Source organism: Coturnix japonica, chromosome 4, assembly GCF_054131305.1.
Source record: "Coturnix japonica strain WE chromosome 4, WE-NBRP24, whole genome shotgun sequence".
In the NCBI taxonomy this organism is placed as follows: Eukaryota; Metazoa; Chordata; class Aves; order Galliformes; family Phasianidae; genus Coturnix; species Coturnix japonica.
The window spans coordinates 37,857,983-37,874,963 of NC_140666.1; the positions used below are offsets into that span (position 1 = coordinate 37,857,983).

The window sequence follows — 16,981 nt, forward strand, 5'->3', positions numbered from 1 at the left end:
CCTTGAATGCAACGTCGATTCTTTCAAAAATGATATTAATGTCAAATAAGCAGGAACACTCTGCAGTAATATTAAATGAAGGATTTCTTTATGATAGATTTATATAAATGTAAGTATACACACAGACACATGTCTGAAAATGTAGCGTGTCTATCAAAAACACACAGCTGTTTTCACCTTAGAAACAGCCTTTTGTCTGCATCTCAAACCACCTGTTTCTCCTTTTGCTTTGTGTAAACCACAAAACATCAAAATATAAACATGAACACAAAACACAGTATTGAGGTGTTGTTTTTTTTTCCTTCCATGTGCCTGAATACACAAACTTCAAAGGAGAAAAATCATTAACAAGGTGAAATAATACTTTGATGGAAATATCTTTTTTTAAGACTGTTTATCACTTTACCGAAGAAAGAGCTCCATTTCTGTATTTCAGTGGGGAAAAATTACTTGTGAGACTTTGTTGCTCTATTCTGAGCTACTAAAAAAAATATTCCAGACATAAATCTAAATAAATATATTTGAAAAAATAAATCAAGCACCTACAACAAATATATGATGCTTAAAACAAATTTTCAGAAAGAGGTTAACATAAAAACACCAAAGAGATTAATCAGAACAGTCTCTCAGTTTCATAAAATGATGGCTGACAAATTTGTGAAGTTTTAAATCAAATTTGCAGATACTTACTTTGTAACTAAGGCACATTATTTATGTGATTAAAAACTAGTTTTTGACCTGATCTTTTGATCTTTGGCACTTCATCCTCTCCATCTCCTCTTAAAAATTAATTAAAATTTGAGCAAAAGGATATCATTTCCCTTCCCACCCTATCTCAGTCAAAAAAAAAAAAAAAAAGAAAGAAAGAAAAAGAAAAAAAAAAAAGGAAAAAAAAAAATCAATCAAGCTCAATCCCATCTCCTCCCAGTATCTGAAAACCGTCGTCTTGAAATTCAATTTCATATCTCTCAAGCTTTCATGTAGCAAAAGACAGTTCACTTCTTAACAAAATAAATCACTTCTGTGATTGCCATGCTGACCTCTTTGAATTAGGAAAATTCAAAGTGAAAAATGTAATTATCACCCTAGAACAATCTGTATACATCTGGAGCTAATTTTAGATTCATTTCTCACATCATTTTTCATATTCTGCCAAAAACTACAGCTGCTATGCAACTTTAAAAGGATTTTGAGGCCTTTGTGACTTTATTGGTTTATTTCTACTATTTCACAAAGAACAGCCTCAGTCTCAGCAACCAGCACTACTAAGCAATCACTATATCCTCGATTTGATTAAATTAGTATTAAATGGCACTGTGACACGTATGACAAATAGATGCATTAGAGCACGTCATTTATTCCTTATCCCTTCCACTTCCCACAACCAAACAAGTGACGTACAGTACAGAGCACAACATGATTTTAAAAGAAGATTAGATTACCCTACCAAAAAAAGAAGGAAAGGTCAATCGTTAATTATTGAAACCAGGAGAAAGGATACCAAAAACTAATTTTTAAATGGTAATACAATGCTTTCAGACATATATTTAGCACCCAGATTAGTTTTACTCTAACACATTAATGAGAGACATTAAAACTCACATATGGATTTATTGGTGGAAAAGAATTTTTTTTTTAATGTCAGTAGCAAGTTTATGTTCTCTAGTTTAAGAATGTAACCATCCCTAAATTCCAGAATTTCCACAAGGACTTTAATATTTCTTTTAGAATAAAAGCACTTTTTTTCTGAAGAAAATGAAAAGCTAAATGAGCAAATTTCTACGTACATTCGTTAGTAATAAGCACACTAGAAAACATACCTACTCTTCACTAGTTCATTGTAAAATCTATTAGGTGTAATCTCCAGAAGTAACTGTTCTTATTGCATTTTATTGACAATGTAGACTACCGATTTTTCACACCTTCTATGATTCTTTCATTTGTATTCATGAAATGTCTATCAGCACACTCTAAATAAATTTGGCAATATAGGCACTAAAACGAATAAATCGATGTGAAGAAACATTAATTTTGCATTATCCTTCTTCGTCAGGCAAGCAAACCATAAGGGTTGTAAATGAAGGTCAAAGGTTTTGAAATGGGTCAGAACCCTTGACCTCCAGACCAATACCATTCCCATTAAAAAAGGCTATTTTAAAGTTTTAAGTAGGGGAATTTACTACCAGAATGGTATCATTTTTAAGGCACCAAAAGAAAGGCTCAATAAAAACGTTCTTCTATTTAATTAGAAAAAAGAAAGCAATAATAAAAAAGAAAATCCAATTAATACAGCATATAACATTCCTTGGTCATAATGAGAAAGCTATTAGGCTCTGTCACTTTTTCTACAAATTTAAGAATATGAAAGCTACATCTAAAATATCCAAAACTTCTTTGCTTTTTGAAATGGAGAAAGTACCAGTTGACAACCAGGATTGCTTATACACTTTTTTCCAATTCTTATTACTTGTCAAATCAATTAAGAATGACAGGGTTTCAAAAGCATTTATCATACATCTCATAATCTCTACACAAAAGGAAAAATTCTGCTCATCCCAGAGGATTCAGCATGCCAAGATGCAGATATCAATCTGTTTCTATATCCTTAATATTTCATTGATTCTATTTCATCTTGAAAAAATGACAGCACAGAAATACTTAGGCATGTCAACTTCAAGGTTATGTAAACACTCAGCAGCAAGGTAACATAAAACCTTTTGTATCTTCTCTCGCAAACCTCATAGTCAAAACTGCTATTAAAATAACTTCTGCTTTTAGTAAGACAACAAATTGCATCTAATCTTTGTAAAATAATTACAAAATCTTAAATTTGAAGTAAAATTTAAAGTAAAATTTTCACAGCAATTTCCGCTGTGTTCAAACATCAATTCAGATGTTACATAAATCTCACCTGTGAGCAAAGAAGCATCACCAGCTCCACAACTGAGCTGCTAGATTTCATACATACAAGGCCTACAAAAGGCAAAAAAAAAAAACAAAAAAAAAAACCTGTTAGATATAAATGCATGTTTATTTGGCATCATTTGTTAGCACAAAATATTGTAATGTGTAACAGAAGTATTCCAACAATAAAAGAAAGCTGACATTCTCATACCACTTACAGCAGAATGTTGTACTTTATCAGCATAAAATAAAATTTTGTATGGGAGACCATACATTCTATGCTTTGCATCTAGAGATGCAGCTAATAGTAATACATTACCTCCATTATTCAGATTTTCATAAATGCTTGAATTTCAAAATGACCAGAAGCATGGTTAATATATGTTATATTAAATCCACTGTATCTACATTTTGCTACTTCCTGAAGGATTGGGTCATTATATATGCAGAGAAGGGAAATGGCTTTATGACCTTTGCTTTCTCCACTGCACGTTCTCCATTCAGCCCCCAGCTATCAATCAAGTTTCCATTTTGTTTCATGGCAGCAGACATCCCAAACACTCTTATTAGTACTTTGACCCCTAACCCCATACTAAACCTTAGCAGAAGTGCAAGCAGCAACTTATTATACATTCTCAATTGTTTATAAAACAATTTAACTGCTGTTATTATTTGTATTTGCATGATGTTTTGGATTAGTCTATAACTGTTCATTTGGCCCAAAAATGATTATTTGTTTATTTTTGCCTATTCAGAAATAATCATTTTCTTGCTTTTTTTTTTTCTTTTTTTAGCCTTCAAATCCACAATATACCTATTTCTCTATATATATCATCTATACTACAGTCAAAATATTTTCATAAAATCAGCGAGTTTGGAAATGAAAATTTTGTAACCAGATTCTCCTTATCCACAGACAAAGAAAATACAAGTAGGATACTCATTTCCTTGAGTAAATAAATATTTCAGAGAAAAATCTCTTATTCTAGTTAAACAAATGAAATTAATTTGTTCACAAGGTAGCTTCAATTAGAATGTTTATAAGCTAAGGCAATGCCCATAGGTATAATCAAAAATAGAACTCTATCCTGTTCAGTCTTACAGAGAATATCAGTGTGACAATTCATAGGCTTTTCCCTGTCATAAAAGCCCTGGGAGGCAGGCAGGTATAATTCCTAAAGGGCAAGTTTCATTCTTAAAACAAATAATTTCAGTGAAGTTAAACAACATGAAGTCTGATACAATCATTTAGCTGTGTTTGATACTCTAACTGTGCTTCTGACAACAGTGACAGTACTCAGCACTACATGCAGGAAGCCTGTCCAAATCTAGGAAATAAGCAGATATTACTCAAATATAAGCCATCAATACAAGTTTATCAGCCATGAGCTTCCAGCATGCGAGTACTTAATTACTGGAGGCTGCAACAAACTCTGGGCCTAATTCAATTCACTGCTGTAAGTGTACAATTTTGCTCTAAAAAGGGGTGGGCAAAACAGTTTTATATGATAAAATTATGAGAAATCTCAAAAACTCGTGTTCTCTACTAAGTCAACATCATTCCAATAAAAACAACTTTTTAAATTGAAAACATTGACCTTTGCTTTACAGGACTCTGCCTTGTTATTAGGAAAAACAGAAACCCGCACGTAGAAAGAAAACTCAGTCCTCCTCTCAAGCTCAACCATTCAATACTAAAAGTCACTACCTACTGCTGTACACTTGAACGTTTATCAAGTGACAAAGAATTCTTCTCAACGTATTCCTGTTACCTTCACTACTGTCCTCCAATGAGAAATCAAAAGGACAGAAGAAGATGTACATGTAAGACATAAATCATATATCCTCTGACATAATTTCCAATATACCAGCTGCTACTGCAATACCATGAAAATGCAAGGATTTTGTATATTTAAGTTTCTACACTCTATACTTCATTTTGTGTCTAATTGTTGACTCCAACTCCCAAGTTTTCTTTCTAAAGCATGCATGACATACTTCAGATACCAGCTTCTATGATACAATGCCCTGTAAGAATCAGAAAACTAAAACAGAACAGTAGTTGGTCTGACCTAACATAGGAAACTATCAGATGAGATATAGGCAAAAAAGAAGCACAAAGACAGAAAAAATGATGAGGAGGCAATGACAGTGAACCCTGGTTGAGAAGTAAAGACAGAGGAAAGAAGAGGCAGCAAAATCCAGTGGACAGTTGTGTGGGAAAGCAGAAAGAAAGTATCTTGGGCAGTGCAAGCAGTAATAAGAGACATTCTGAATCTCTAAGATAAAACAAAACAAATTTAAATATTTCTTAATGGAGACTTACTTGTACCTTCTATCAACAACTCCTGTCCATGGCTGCCCAAAAGAGTTCGAGAAAGAAAGGGAGCAAAATCCACAAAAATCTCTCTCAGAAGTGGGGCAGCTTTTTCCAAAGCATGTTCAAGTCTGTCTGTAATGCTAGCAAAAAGATATATATGATTAATAAAACAAAATGCTGGAGAAATTCTGCAGAAAGGAGCACAGGATTTTGCCAGTATTAAAGTGATGTAGATGTATAAAAAGGAGTCAATAACCCAAAACTCATATTTTCCCAAGCCTTGATTAGGTATTGATCACCCAGAACAACCTAAAACAAAGATGCTTAAGTGACTTTAATTAAAGAGTGGAATTTGACTATCAACTGGAATATCAAAATGTAAGCCACAGCACAGCTCTTCAGATGTTCAGTTAAATAATTTACCTCATATTTGAAGCAGAATCCTCAGGCACTGAAGAAACTGTAGGGACAGATGGCAGTTTTGAACTAGATGATCGCCTTCCTGAAAAAAAGAGTAATAACCTAATAAGAAACAAATAACAAATATTATACATCTGGATAAAAAAAAAAATTAAGTTTCAAACTCTATCTTTGAGAAGCCATTGTTTTCAAGCACATGTGGGACTAGATAAACTCTTTGAAACACCCTACCACAAACTTTATTTGGCACAAAACTCTCACTGAATTGCATTTGCATTTACCAGATATTGCTTTAGTAAGCTTTTAAAATGTTGTTCTAGCACAAACAGAACATAATGCAATGAAGCCCTGACAGTTGCTGGGTGGAGGAACTCGGACTAAACTGCAGTGATCTTTTCCGGTCTTATCACCTACACGTCTAAATTAAGAACACTTGCAACCTTGAAACAGAGAATGCATACAATGCCTTACATAACCTAATGCTCCTGTCAAGTACAAATATATACTACTAATAATAAATTAACATACACAAATATAAAGCCAAATTGTAACATTTTAAAGCATCTCTTTTTGTTACTGGAAGTGCTCATCCAATTTTTAATTAACAGGAAACCCTTTATCTTCTGTCTACCATTACCAATACATTTGTTTCAAAGTAAGGCAGAATACAAAACCTGTGAGTCTGGTTTAAAGCTTTCCCACACCAGGATTCTGACAAAGACAGCTACGATAAAATTATCCATCGCACCATCAGCTTAATTAGCATGATAGCAGCAGTATAACTTTATTTATGAGTTATTAACTGTTTCACACTGATAATTCACAGGTTGATGGTGAAGACAGAGAAGAGTCATTTACGTATCCCACACTTACAAATCCAAAACCAAATTGTGTTATATCATACTAACACTACATGGCTTCATCAGCAGAGTAGCAAATGCTGTCCAGTAAGTAAATAGGAACACAAACTCCATACTGCAGTATGGTTTGGTATTAGTGGTAATGGAGAGAGGCTAAACAAAACAGTCAGAGATTTCACAGGTATTTGCAGCCAAGACAGGAATGGTGAAGCTCACAAATCTTGCACTGCATTCCGAAATATAGGGAGGAATGAATCTGAGCAGACAGATTTCTGTGAAATTCTGAGGAACATGACCACTTCTCACCCATCTGCAATCCTCTCTCTTCCCAACTTAAGGCCCTGTCCTATTCTCTTTCCTCTTACCTTGACAGTTACAGACTGCCACTGCAGCTGAAGTAGGGCAGCAGGGGGAAGCATGAAAGAAGAGTTTAATAATAGCAGTTCCCATATCTAGCTTAGCAAAGACCATATCCTTCTTAGAACAATGACTGCAGAAAAACTCCCAATCACCCTACCTAGCTACACTGACTTATGCTCAGCTGAACACAACCTATGTAAAACTATTAAGACCTCCAAACGCTTACCAAAAGGTGTCATCTACAACTTTGCAATGCTTTTCTACATGACTGAAGTAGAATAAATTTGTAAAAAGGTGGCAAAACACACATTCTTGATACTAAGGTTATTTCTCCTATCAGATTTCAAACTTCTGCTCCAAAACACTGATAAGCCAAAGACCACTGAAAACAAGAAAAAAAAATACATGCATGATCCAGCAATTTAAAAGTTCTTAACAGTGTACTGCAGGACTACTGATAATAGCTGCATACTGATTTTTTTGATGCATACGTTCATATCTAAATGAACACAATACCTCTTCCCCCACTACCTCTTGGACTGAAACTTGAAAATAATACACTTTAATTATAACTTTTAATTATTTAACTGTAATTCTCAGTTTTCTCTCTGAAGCCCAGCATCTCTATACTCACTAAAGCAAAAAGTGCTCTGACTTAATACAAAAGTGCCTAGTGACAGACTTCAGCACATACACTGCCTGTCTGCTGAAATTTGCACACTGATCGGGGAAGTTGAACAGAATACAGGACTGACATTATATCTTAAGCCTCCAAAATACAAAAGCCCTCTCAACAAGCAGACTCCACATGCAGAGTATTTTGTTGTATAAAAGCATCCAGGCTTTTTACTATATATAAATCTGTGACCTGTAATCCACTAATCTTTGAGTACGTCAAAGTCATCAAAAGGTAAAGGGAAATCAAAAAAAAGGCTTTAGCTGTGCATCAGGATGGCAGGAGTTTTACAGTTAAATGAGATTTAAGAAATTCGGTGCAGTATTTAGGCTACAAGTAAAATAACTAAGGGGAAAAATAAAAAAAAATCAAGGAAAACATCTGTTAAGACAATGAAAGGGCATAATAGCCATCATGAGGCTAATAAAGAGACATGCACTGAATACTAGGTAATTTATTTTTTTTAAAACACACAATAACATTGGCAAAAATGGTGACAAGTAAAGGAGCTCTCTGACAATGAGGTGAGAATGTTGCTACTCTTTCTAGAAACAAACTACATAACAGAGAATGATTAGGTCTAAATGTATAAATGAAAAACCAGGAAGTTTAAAGTTAAGATCAACCTTAAAACACAGAAGAAATTATTTTTGAATTTGACAAAAGCTGAAGACAGGAATCCAGGCACCTACACAAACTGATATTCTATTTTAAGCTTAGGTAAGGATATTCATGGTTTCCATTTCTCCATGTTTACCATGGCCTGTACCCACATTTCAACCTCAGACACATTTCACTAAAAAGGTTGTCTCCAATTTATCACTGCTGAGATTTTTAGATGTGATCAATACACATGGTTGTATTTGCATTTAATCTTTCTTTTGTAAAAACCTTTTATATTTGACTTTAACTCAGAAATGGCTTTTTATTCTAATATTTTAGCTTCAAATAAAAAAAGAAAAAAAGAAAAAAAATCCTTCAGTAGCATATTTTCATCCACAACACACATGTGGGTAAGTGCAGTAGCTACTTCAAACATGTGGAACTAAACCAACTTATCTCTTCCTTATCCTTTCACTGATAAACTGGCTCCTTCAAACTGACAGTTTTACAGACATTAGCAAGGACATAAAAGAAAATGCAAATAGATCATCTGTCTAGCACCCTTGCAGTGAAACCTTATTGTTTATTCAAGGTCCCCAAGGGTCTAAACAAATAATGTTTCCAGCAATAAAATATTGTTAAAGCAGCTCTTTCTGTAAGATCTTAATGCTTTAGCGTAAGCATTTACAAAATACATGTGGGCAATACAGAAACAGTCCATTACATACTTCAGTCTGGGAGGATGGAGACAAGTTAAAAAACAAACACTTCTTAGTTTTGCACAACAGTCCTAACACACCGAAATATACTGATGCCTTTTACTAAAGGAATATCTGGTAAAATAACGAGCTCATTCAAAAATACACTTCCAGGGCTGGAAGTGTAAAATGAAAGACTACAATGAAAGGTTTTTATAAGCTAATATAAGAGATCTGTTACATAAACATGTCTGCAGGTTAAACCAAAACAGATTTCACAAAACAATGGTGCACTCTGAAGAGAAGCTGTTCTAAAACTGTTTTTGTACTAGTATTAAAATATTTCACTGCATGTCATTAACATTTTAGATTATTTTCAGAGTGTCATTAAACTTGCTGGTAACTAGCCTTCAACTACTGTTACTGTCAAGTTGAAACGCTCTTTGAAATACTTATTATATTTCAATAGGTTTCTTGAATTACTACTGCACTGATGGTAACTCACTTCACGTGCACTTTAACTTGAGCCTGCCTCTCACTTTACTGCAAGACTTGAAGCTATTTTCATCTCTGTATAAAAATCAATGAACACCATTCTTTGCAAAAGCAGCAATCTGTGGGAGAAAACGTACGTTTTCCAACATGTAGGACTGGATAGAGTCACAACTGCTTAATCTTTTATTAGTGCTTATTCTCAGCTTCCTTCCAAGTACCCATGCTTGTTTTCACCTCAGCCTTTGAAATGGTCTTGTTTATAACTTCAGTCTTTGAGGAAAAGACCAGGTCGCTACTCAGGACAGGCAGACGGAGAGGAGGCAGACAACAGAAACTGCGTGGAACTTCTCAGTGCTTTCTTCACTTGGGAGTGCCAGTAAGGACAAGACACAACACACACTCGCCTCTTACTTTCATACTCCTTCTTTATAAAAATGACACTTGAACAAGTATTTACCAATTACCCAAAAGTCTCAAAGTCACACTGTAACAATAATAACACACATACGCAATCCTTTAAGGATACAAATAGAGAAACACAGCATCACAGAAAACAGCTTGAAAGCAAACTGCCAAATAGTTCCAAAGAAGTTTGTACTACTTCAGAACATTACAACTGTAACTAAGATATTTAAAAAGAAAACTTGGGGGCCAACACAAATACAAGCACCCTAACACTACATTCACGGTACATCGGACACCTTCACCAAGTCCTGCCTTTCTAGTAGCCCTTCATGTGTACAATATCAAATCTCCCCTTCTGCCTACAGCAAATTCCAGAAAGAAACAAGACAAGTGAATTCCTGCTGCCTGGGTTGTGGTGCACTTCTGCTCAATACCACCCTCAGTAAGATAGGGTTAAAAAGAGACTCCATTTATTTTCAGGATCATTCAAAAAATTGGGATAGCAATTCCAGCAGAGGACATGCCCAGATATGAGCCATCACCAAAATATTCCAAATGAAGTTTAGATCACAAAGGGCAGATATCTTTGCAGGAAAAGCTTTTTGTGCTCTGAAATACTCAGTGGTTTGAGTAAGAGAATGGGAAGAAGCTTCTGCTAAAAGGACACACTGTTTGAGGCCAAAACATGTTTTCACCCTCTTTCAGAGTATCAGAGGAATAGAGTGAGCCGAGATGGTTATCATTTTAACTTGTCAACACTTCATATTTGGTAGGCCAGGACACATCACATCCACTTGATATAAACTCCAGCAAGCTTCAGACAATGTTAAGGGTCAAATATCTGAGATACTCACAGACTTCGAGCCACAGACAAGTTAAAAACTCTAGGAAAAAATACTGGTGAGGAGATGGATCAATTCCGAGCACACACAAACATGAACAGAGACCTCTGAAACTATAGAGATTAATATTTCAGCATGCAATTTTGATACTACACCTGTAGGTGGAGGATGTTTACATACTTCCTAAAACTTATTTCCAAATTATGCTTATACACATCTTACAACTAAAACACTGTCACTTTGCTGTTTCATTTCGTTTCAATGTCTTTACCTCCTTTTCATCTGTTTTCGAGTAAAGCAGTGCAACTCTATACAGTAAAGCATTATATGTAAAGGTTCTGTTTGCTTAGCTGCCTTTTGAGATATATCATACAAATGCATATCAAACATTTTATAAAATATTTTTGACCTTAGAAGAAGCAGGTGAAATTTATTTTAAAAAGTAGCAACATTGTTCAATAAATAACTTTCATAAAAATTTGAAAGCCTACAATTTATACTCATTACAATTTTTCTTAATGATTAAGTAAAGAAACCTGCAAAAAACGTTAGCTAAAAAAATGAGTATGAAGTATTGACTTAGCTGCATGTAGACAAAAATGAGTGAAAAACATGATATAAACTCATGGAAAATATTGGTTTTTATTTTAATTTTATAAGAACTTCATTTAGTGTTAATCCAATAAAGCCAAAGCCCTTATACAGGACTGCACTTCAAACTTAAACCCCTGCAATTCACCCAATCCACACAAACATAAATTACACTAACCCTGCACATTTTTTGTTTCCATGCCATTATTTTATTAGGAAAAAAGTCTCACATTTTGTTTGAGATCGTGATTTCATTTAACCCTTCATTTCTTCTTTTAATTAATTAGACTGCCAGTCTAAACATGTCTAATATTTTTATTCTGATTTGTTTCTTTTTATGCATATCTGTTCAGATTAGGTGTAGATTTTTTGCCAGAACTCCTAGACATGCTGAAAATCACACAGTTACCAACGACATCAGTATTGTTTACTGTCTGGATTTCTTATACATTCCACAGGCACAGGGACACTTGTATTTCTTCTATACTTTCCTAGAAGGTTGAATAAATCTGAAAATCAATGTTTATCTGATTTATTTCTATTAAAAGCAAATAAATATTGACTTAAGTAATGGTACTCAGTAAGCCTATATCTAACCTGGATAACCAGGTGAGAAATTAATACACGATAACTTACTTTAAAACACAATATTAGGGTAGATCAGGCTTCATATGTTTAAAAACAGATTCACCTCTCAGAGCCAATCTTCCCCAAAGCACTTTGCCATTTTAAGACACCATTTCTTCCTTGTCTAAACTTCTCTAGAGCTGCCTCCTGCAGTTCAATGGCTACATGGATTCCCTATTTTGCAAAGAATAAAAATGCACTAGGTTTCAACAGCTTTCCATTTAGCTTTCCATTTATCATGGCTGGAATAAAATCTTTTGGATTTCCCTAAGAAACATAATGAGTAACTGAAGATGACAACAAATGTCTGCTAGACACGTGAGAACATGAGAATGGGTTATATTTTTTACCTTACAAACTAAACTTTGTGTTTAGTGTAAACACAATATATTATACTATTTTAATATAACTATATATATTAAATATATATACTATATATATTATATATATATAATGTAACTATATGTATATAGTTACATTAATATAAATATTAATGTATATATATTATGTGTATATGTGTGCGTGTGTGTATAATGTTTTATATATATATATATATATATAGCTACATAAAATATAAAATTACTTCCCTTAAGAAAGGGATTTTGTTTGGGTTTTTTATTCATTTTTCCTGTAAAGAACTGTTAAGACATGTAAGTGTCCCTTTCAATTCAAACAACTCTATGGAAGTATCTGGCACTGGTCTTTGTTACGTACACTGATAACAAATGTAAGCCTATAAACTACTACAGGAGACGACATGACATAGATACAGACACAGTAATATGCTGGACACAGAAGTCTCAAAGGCTCTTTGTCTGACTTGATAATTTAGGAGATGTTATACCTGATGCACTCCAGTAATTTAGGGGAGGAAAAAAAAAGAAATCAAACAGGACAGTAGGACAGTACAAAACACTATCTTCCCAAATTGACATGTTCTCCACTGAGAATATACAACCAGCAATTACTACCAATTACTTGAAATAACTCATATGTAAACAGGTATATAAACAGCTGATAATATGTTAGTATTGCACCTGAAAGTAATTAATGACTTCATGTCTGAAAAACAGTTGTTATCACCTATTTATCTATGGTGATGTAATACATAGCTATATACTGAAGAACTCACTTTTATTAGGAAATCACATAAAAACTTGTTCATTTGCATTCACAATGGATGGTGGGAAAAAGGGAAGCAAGTATGGAAGGGCTACTCTTACTCACCAGGAGATTCTCCTGACAAATCTGGGGCTTGCGCAGAATCTAAAGAAGAAACCACGCTGACAGCATTTGCAGGAATACCCATAGCAGCTGTAGTAGAGGAAATGTTTGATTTCTTCGGTGGTACTACAACACTCCTGCATGAAGACAAAAAGTTAATAATGAATATTATTCATTAGGAAAGTTTGCATGTGATCCTAAGTTTACAAATGTAGTACATACACTTCTGAGTCCTGCCAAATTGTTGTTCGGTCTCTACTTTCTTTCTTGGTGATCTATCTTATCCTATAAGGCACTTCACTGCCATTTAGTTTGTACAATAACTTAATATGAAATCCAGTATAACAAAATCACTGTGCAACAAGCATACAGTTACAAGATAAGCAGGATAAGTGGCAAAATCAATAGTAAGGGTTGCCTAGACAGTATACTCCTTCTGAGGTTCTAATGTAGAACTGACAGTTAATTGAAGCATATACTACAGCTTAAAATTGCCCAGAAGAATCAGTGTGTTAACATTCATGCAGTTTTCACATATAACTAATATAAAAATATATAAAAATAAACATATAGCTAGTAACATAAGTTTGAGCATAACTTTAATGGTCTTAATGGTTTTAATTATATAAAGTTTGATTGACATAACAAAATACTCTTAGCAGTAGCAGAAAATCTCTTTCTTTTTTTTTAATGAGATCAGGCCTTGCAGTCAACACTAAAGAGGAAAAGATGCAAAGTGGAAAGTTAGGCATGGAGATTTATCTCGTATGTTACTACGACATCTATTTATGCCATACAAATTTCAATTAAATTGTAGCACTTTACTCCAAATACCTAAAAGGCCTTGTTAAGCATACGTTAAAGGCATTTTTAATTGCAAGTTAGCTCCATAAACATGCAAAAACCCAGCTAATGAGGTAAAGAGTACAGCTGATATATAATGCACTCCCACAGCAGCGCTTACTTTTAATTACCTGGTGTTAACCGTAAGCTGAAAGTCTTCAACGTTCAATTTATTTAATCACGTCCTTTGTTGGCAGTACTATAACCACACACTGAAACTATTCCCTTAATAGCTTTAAAACATCTATTTTCTAAATAAAGTAACTTAGAAATGACCCAAATTCAGGTGTGATAATAGTAATCAAGAAGTTCTGTTAAATATTTCTAAAATCACTCCTGCTATAATGAAGCAAAGAATGGATTATATTCGACTTCCTTCTTCCATTCAAAGGATGTTACAGAAGCTAGACAACAATGCTGACCAAATCAACCCTTCTTAATGGCAGGAGTAGGCAGCCATCATACTTGGAGGTAGTACATGTCATATCATTATAAGGGTGACTGCTAATGTTAACTATACACTAAAAAATAGAAGAAATAACACCTGAGCCCCAAATCTAAAAACTGTGTCCAAACCATGAATTTCACTGATACATTCATGTCAGTTTTCCCCCAAAATGAACAATGCACTCAAAAGATTATTTATTTAGACCATCCTTGAAATTGTATCTGTGCTACCAATTAACTTTGCATTACCAAGACATAAGAAAGGAATATTTTGTTCAACATTGTGTGACATCAGCTGTGCGAAAACTGTTACTACTAAGCTGTAACATGCTTAAGTTCTGTGAGGGGGTAATATATTCATGCAGGTTTATTTGGTAGAAGATACATCCACGCACAGTAAATAACTGGACATTTCACCAGTCTATAAAATGCAGCATTAACGTCCAGGTGTATTCCCTTACTGATTTTAAGCTCTTGTAACCAATTCAAGAAATAATGACCAAGTATGAACCACAATTAAACAGACATGTTAGAAACACACCTCTACTCATATGGACTGCATGAGGTTTCAATGAATGAGCTGAAAATGATTCTTTACACACTCATTAAGATATAGAAACAACTCCTTGCTGGTAGCAAATACACTCATAATTATATTGCATACAATGCAGTACAGCAGAATATTTAGTGACAAATTCTGGTGCCACCTGTAGACATCAATTATGCATAAGTAGGTTGTGTCCATCTAAGATACGATTCATGTAACTTAATTTTAAATTGGAAGATATCAAATTACCTTCTACAGTCTCTTCTGCAGTTAGAAAGTCTTATGGTTCCATAGCTTTAATCTATCATAATTCTCTTGAAACGTGAAATCAGGGTTGCTGTGCCTTCTAAACATCTATGAGCACTGCAGATCCTATTCCATGATGCCACTAAGAGCCCCAAGAACCAGGAGGCAGCTGATATTTCAAGACTTAAAAGGTAGCTCAGATTCATATCTTAAAAATACCAGATACACATAACTGGATGAACTTTTAACTTCAGATATTAGAAACCTCCACATTTTGGACGAAAATAAATAAATAAACTTGTTCTCCTGTACATGACAGTCAATGCAGACATGAAAGAAATCCTAACTATATCTAACTAACTATTTCATTTTCTGTGCTGTTTCTGACACAACACCACATTTGATCATTCCATCCTGTAAACTTCTACTGACCTTCAGCATGCTTTAGTGTAGCTGCATTGAGGGAGCACATCCAATGATTTGCAAGACTCTCTATGGCTACCCAAGGAGAAGTGCAGTCAAGTAAATTAGACGTGTGGGTTTTTTTCTAGGCTGCGACAGCAGTAACTGTAATAGCCCCTTCTGCCTTTTAAGATCTTTTGTATACCTTCTCACTTGCAAATATGTAGAAGTTTGGACATGCACATAAAACTACCACTCTCATTCAGTAACTTACTTCCTATCAAGAATATAGAAAGGAATTATATTCCAACACTTCCATTACAATTTTCAGTACCTAGTAATGGCATTCACTTTAAGGTAGATACTTAGCACTAGGCATATGGCACCAATAGACAGCTACAAAGTAAAGATGTTGACAGACGTGCTAGTAGTAATTACATAACTTCATCCCATTTACTTTGACTCAGTGAACAAAAATGAACAATTGCACATTTCAGACTTTGAAATACAGAAGAACCTATGCAGTACATAAACAGCACATGTTAAAGTGTGTGCCTATTGCAGACACAGTTCCCACATGCTCTGAGCAAGAAACACTCCCATTCAAAGTCTTCCTAAAAAGCGATAGCCTTTCACATCTGATAAGTTTGGGTTTTTTTCCCCTATGCTTTTAGATCAAGAAAAATCCATTTCATGAATCCGACCATAATTCCTCTGCTTAGAGGCCATTTTAGATCTCAGTCCCCTGTCTGAAACCTGATAAAAAGCCCAGAGACTGCTAACGATGCACCATGACCAAAGACTTCTGCTGTGATTCATAAACATTCAACAAAATAAAAGGCAGCTATTCAGTGGATGAAGAAATAGCTGCTTTGCATTAAGAAGTCTAAACCTGGGAAGAAAACAGAGGAATAGAACCATTCACCATAAAGCTGTTTTCACCTCTAACTTCCAGTTCTAAATGGAACTTATTTTAAACAGTGACCTTCAAAAGTCAACTGAAGTGACTCAGATAAAACTAACAGCATTTTTGGTAAGGAAAGAAAGTAAGAGCAATGTCAATCTGAAGCTCATAGCCAAAAGAAGTGTCAGATATTGACCAAAAATACAATATAAAGAAATCTCAGAACCCCAACTGTACTTTCCTCTTTGCCCTATGGCCAGTCACTATAACTACTTCATTTAAAAATGCTTCACATATTGCAAGAACAATCAACCAAAACATAAAAATATTTTAATTATTTCATAGATGAGCATCACTGCATTATTTGCAATGTAATCTTTGCTTCTATGTACATTTTTCCCATTCCATTTCCACTGGAAAAGCACATTTTTGAAAAACAAATGTAAAATTTACCATATATTCAAAGTATAAAAATCGGCCACTTTTTTTTAAATTCAAATTATTAAATTTTCCCTTTTTTATTTGTTTGCACAGTAATGTGGTATTTTCTCTGAATATTAAGGTAAC

At 34.2% G+C, this 16,981-nt stretch overlaps 1 protein-coding gene across 6 annotated transcripts in view; it reads right to left on the bottom strand.

Annotated features, from left to right (window-relative positions):
• LRBA (LPS responsive beige-like anchor protein) overlaps positions 1-16,981 on the bottom strand; it is a 344,265-nt gene that overhangs the window by 251,028 nt on the left and 76,256 nt on the right. For 3 of the 6 annotated variants that reach the window (XM_085546513.1, XM_085546511.1, XM_085546509.1), the window contains 4 exons: positions 13,029-13,162; positions 5,648-5,726; positions 5,237-5,364; positions 2,912-2,973 (listed from right to left, as the gene is read on the bottom strand). In XM_085546513.1, the coding sequence (XP_085402639.1) occupies positions 2,912-2,973; positions 5,237-5,364; positions 5,648-5,726; positions 13,029-13,162 (403 nt within the window). Of the gene's footprint in view, positions 1-2,911; positions 2,974-5,230; positions 5,365-5,647; positions 5,727-13,028; positions 13,163-16,981 lie in introns of all 6 variants that reach the window. The other 3 variants (XM_085546512.1, XM_085546510.1, XM_015861117.3) reach the window with 1 other exon arrangement.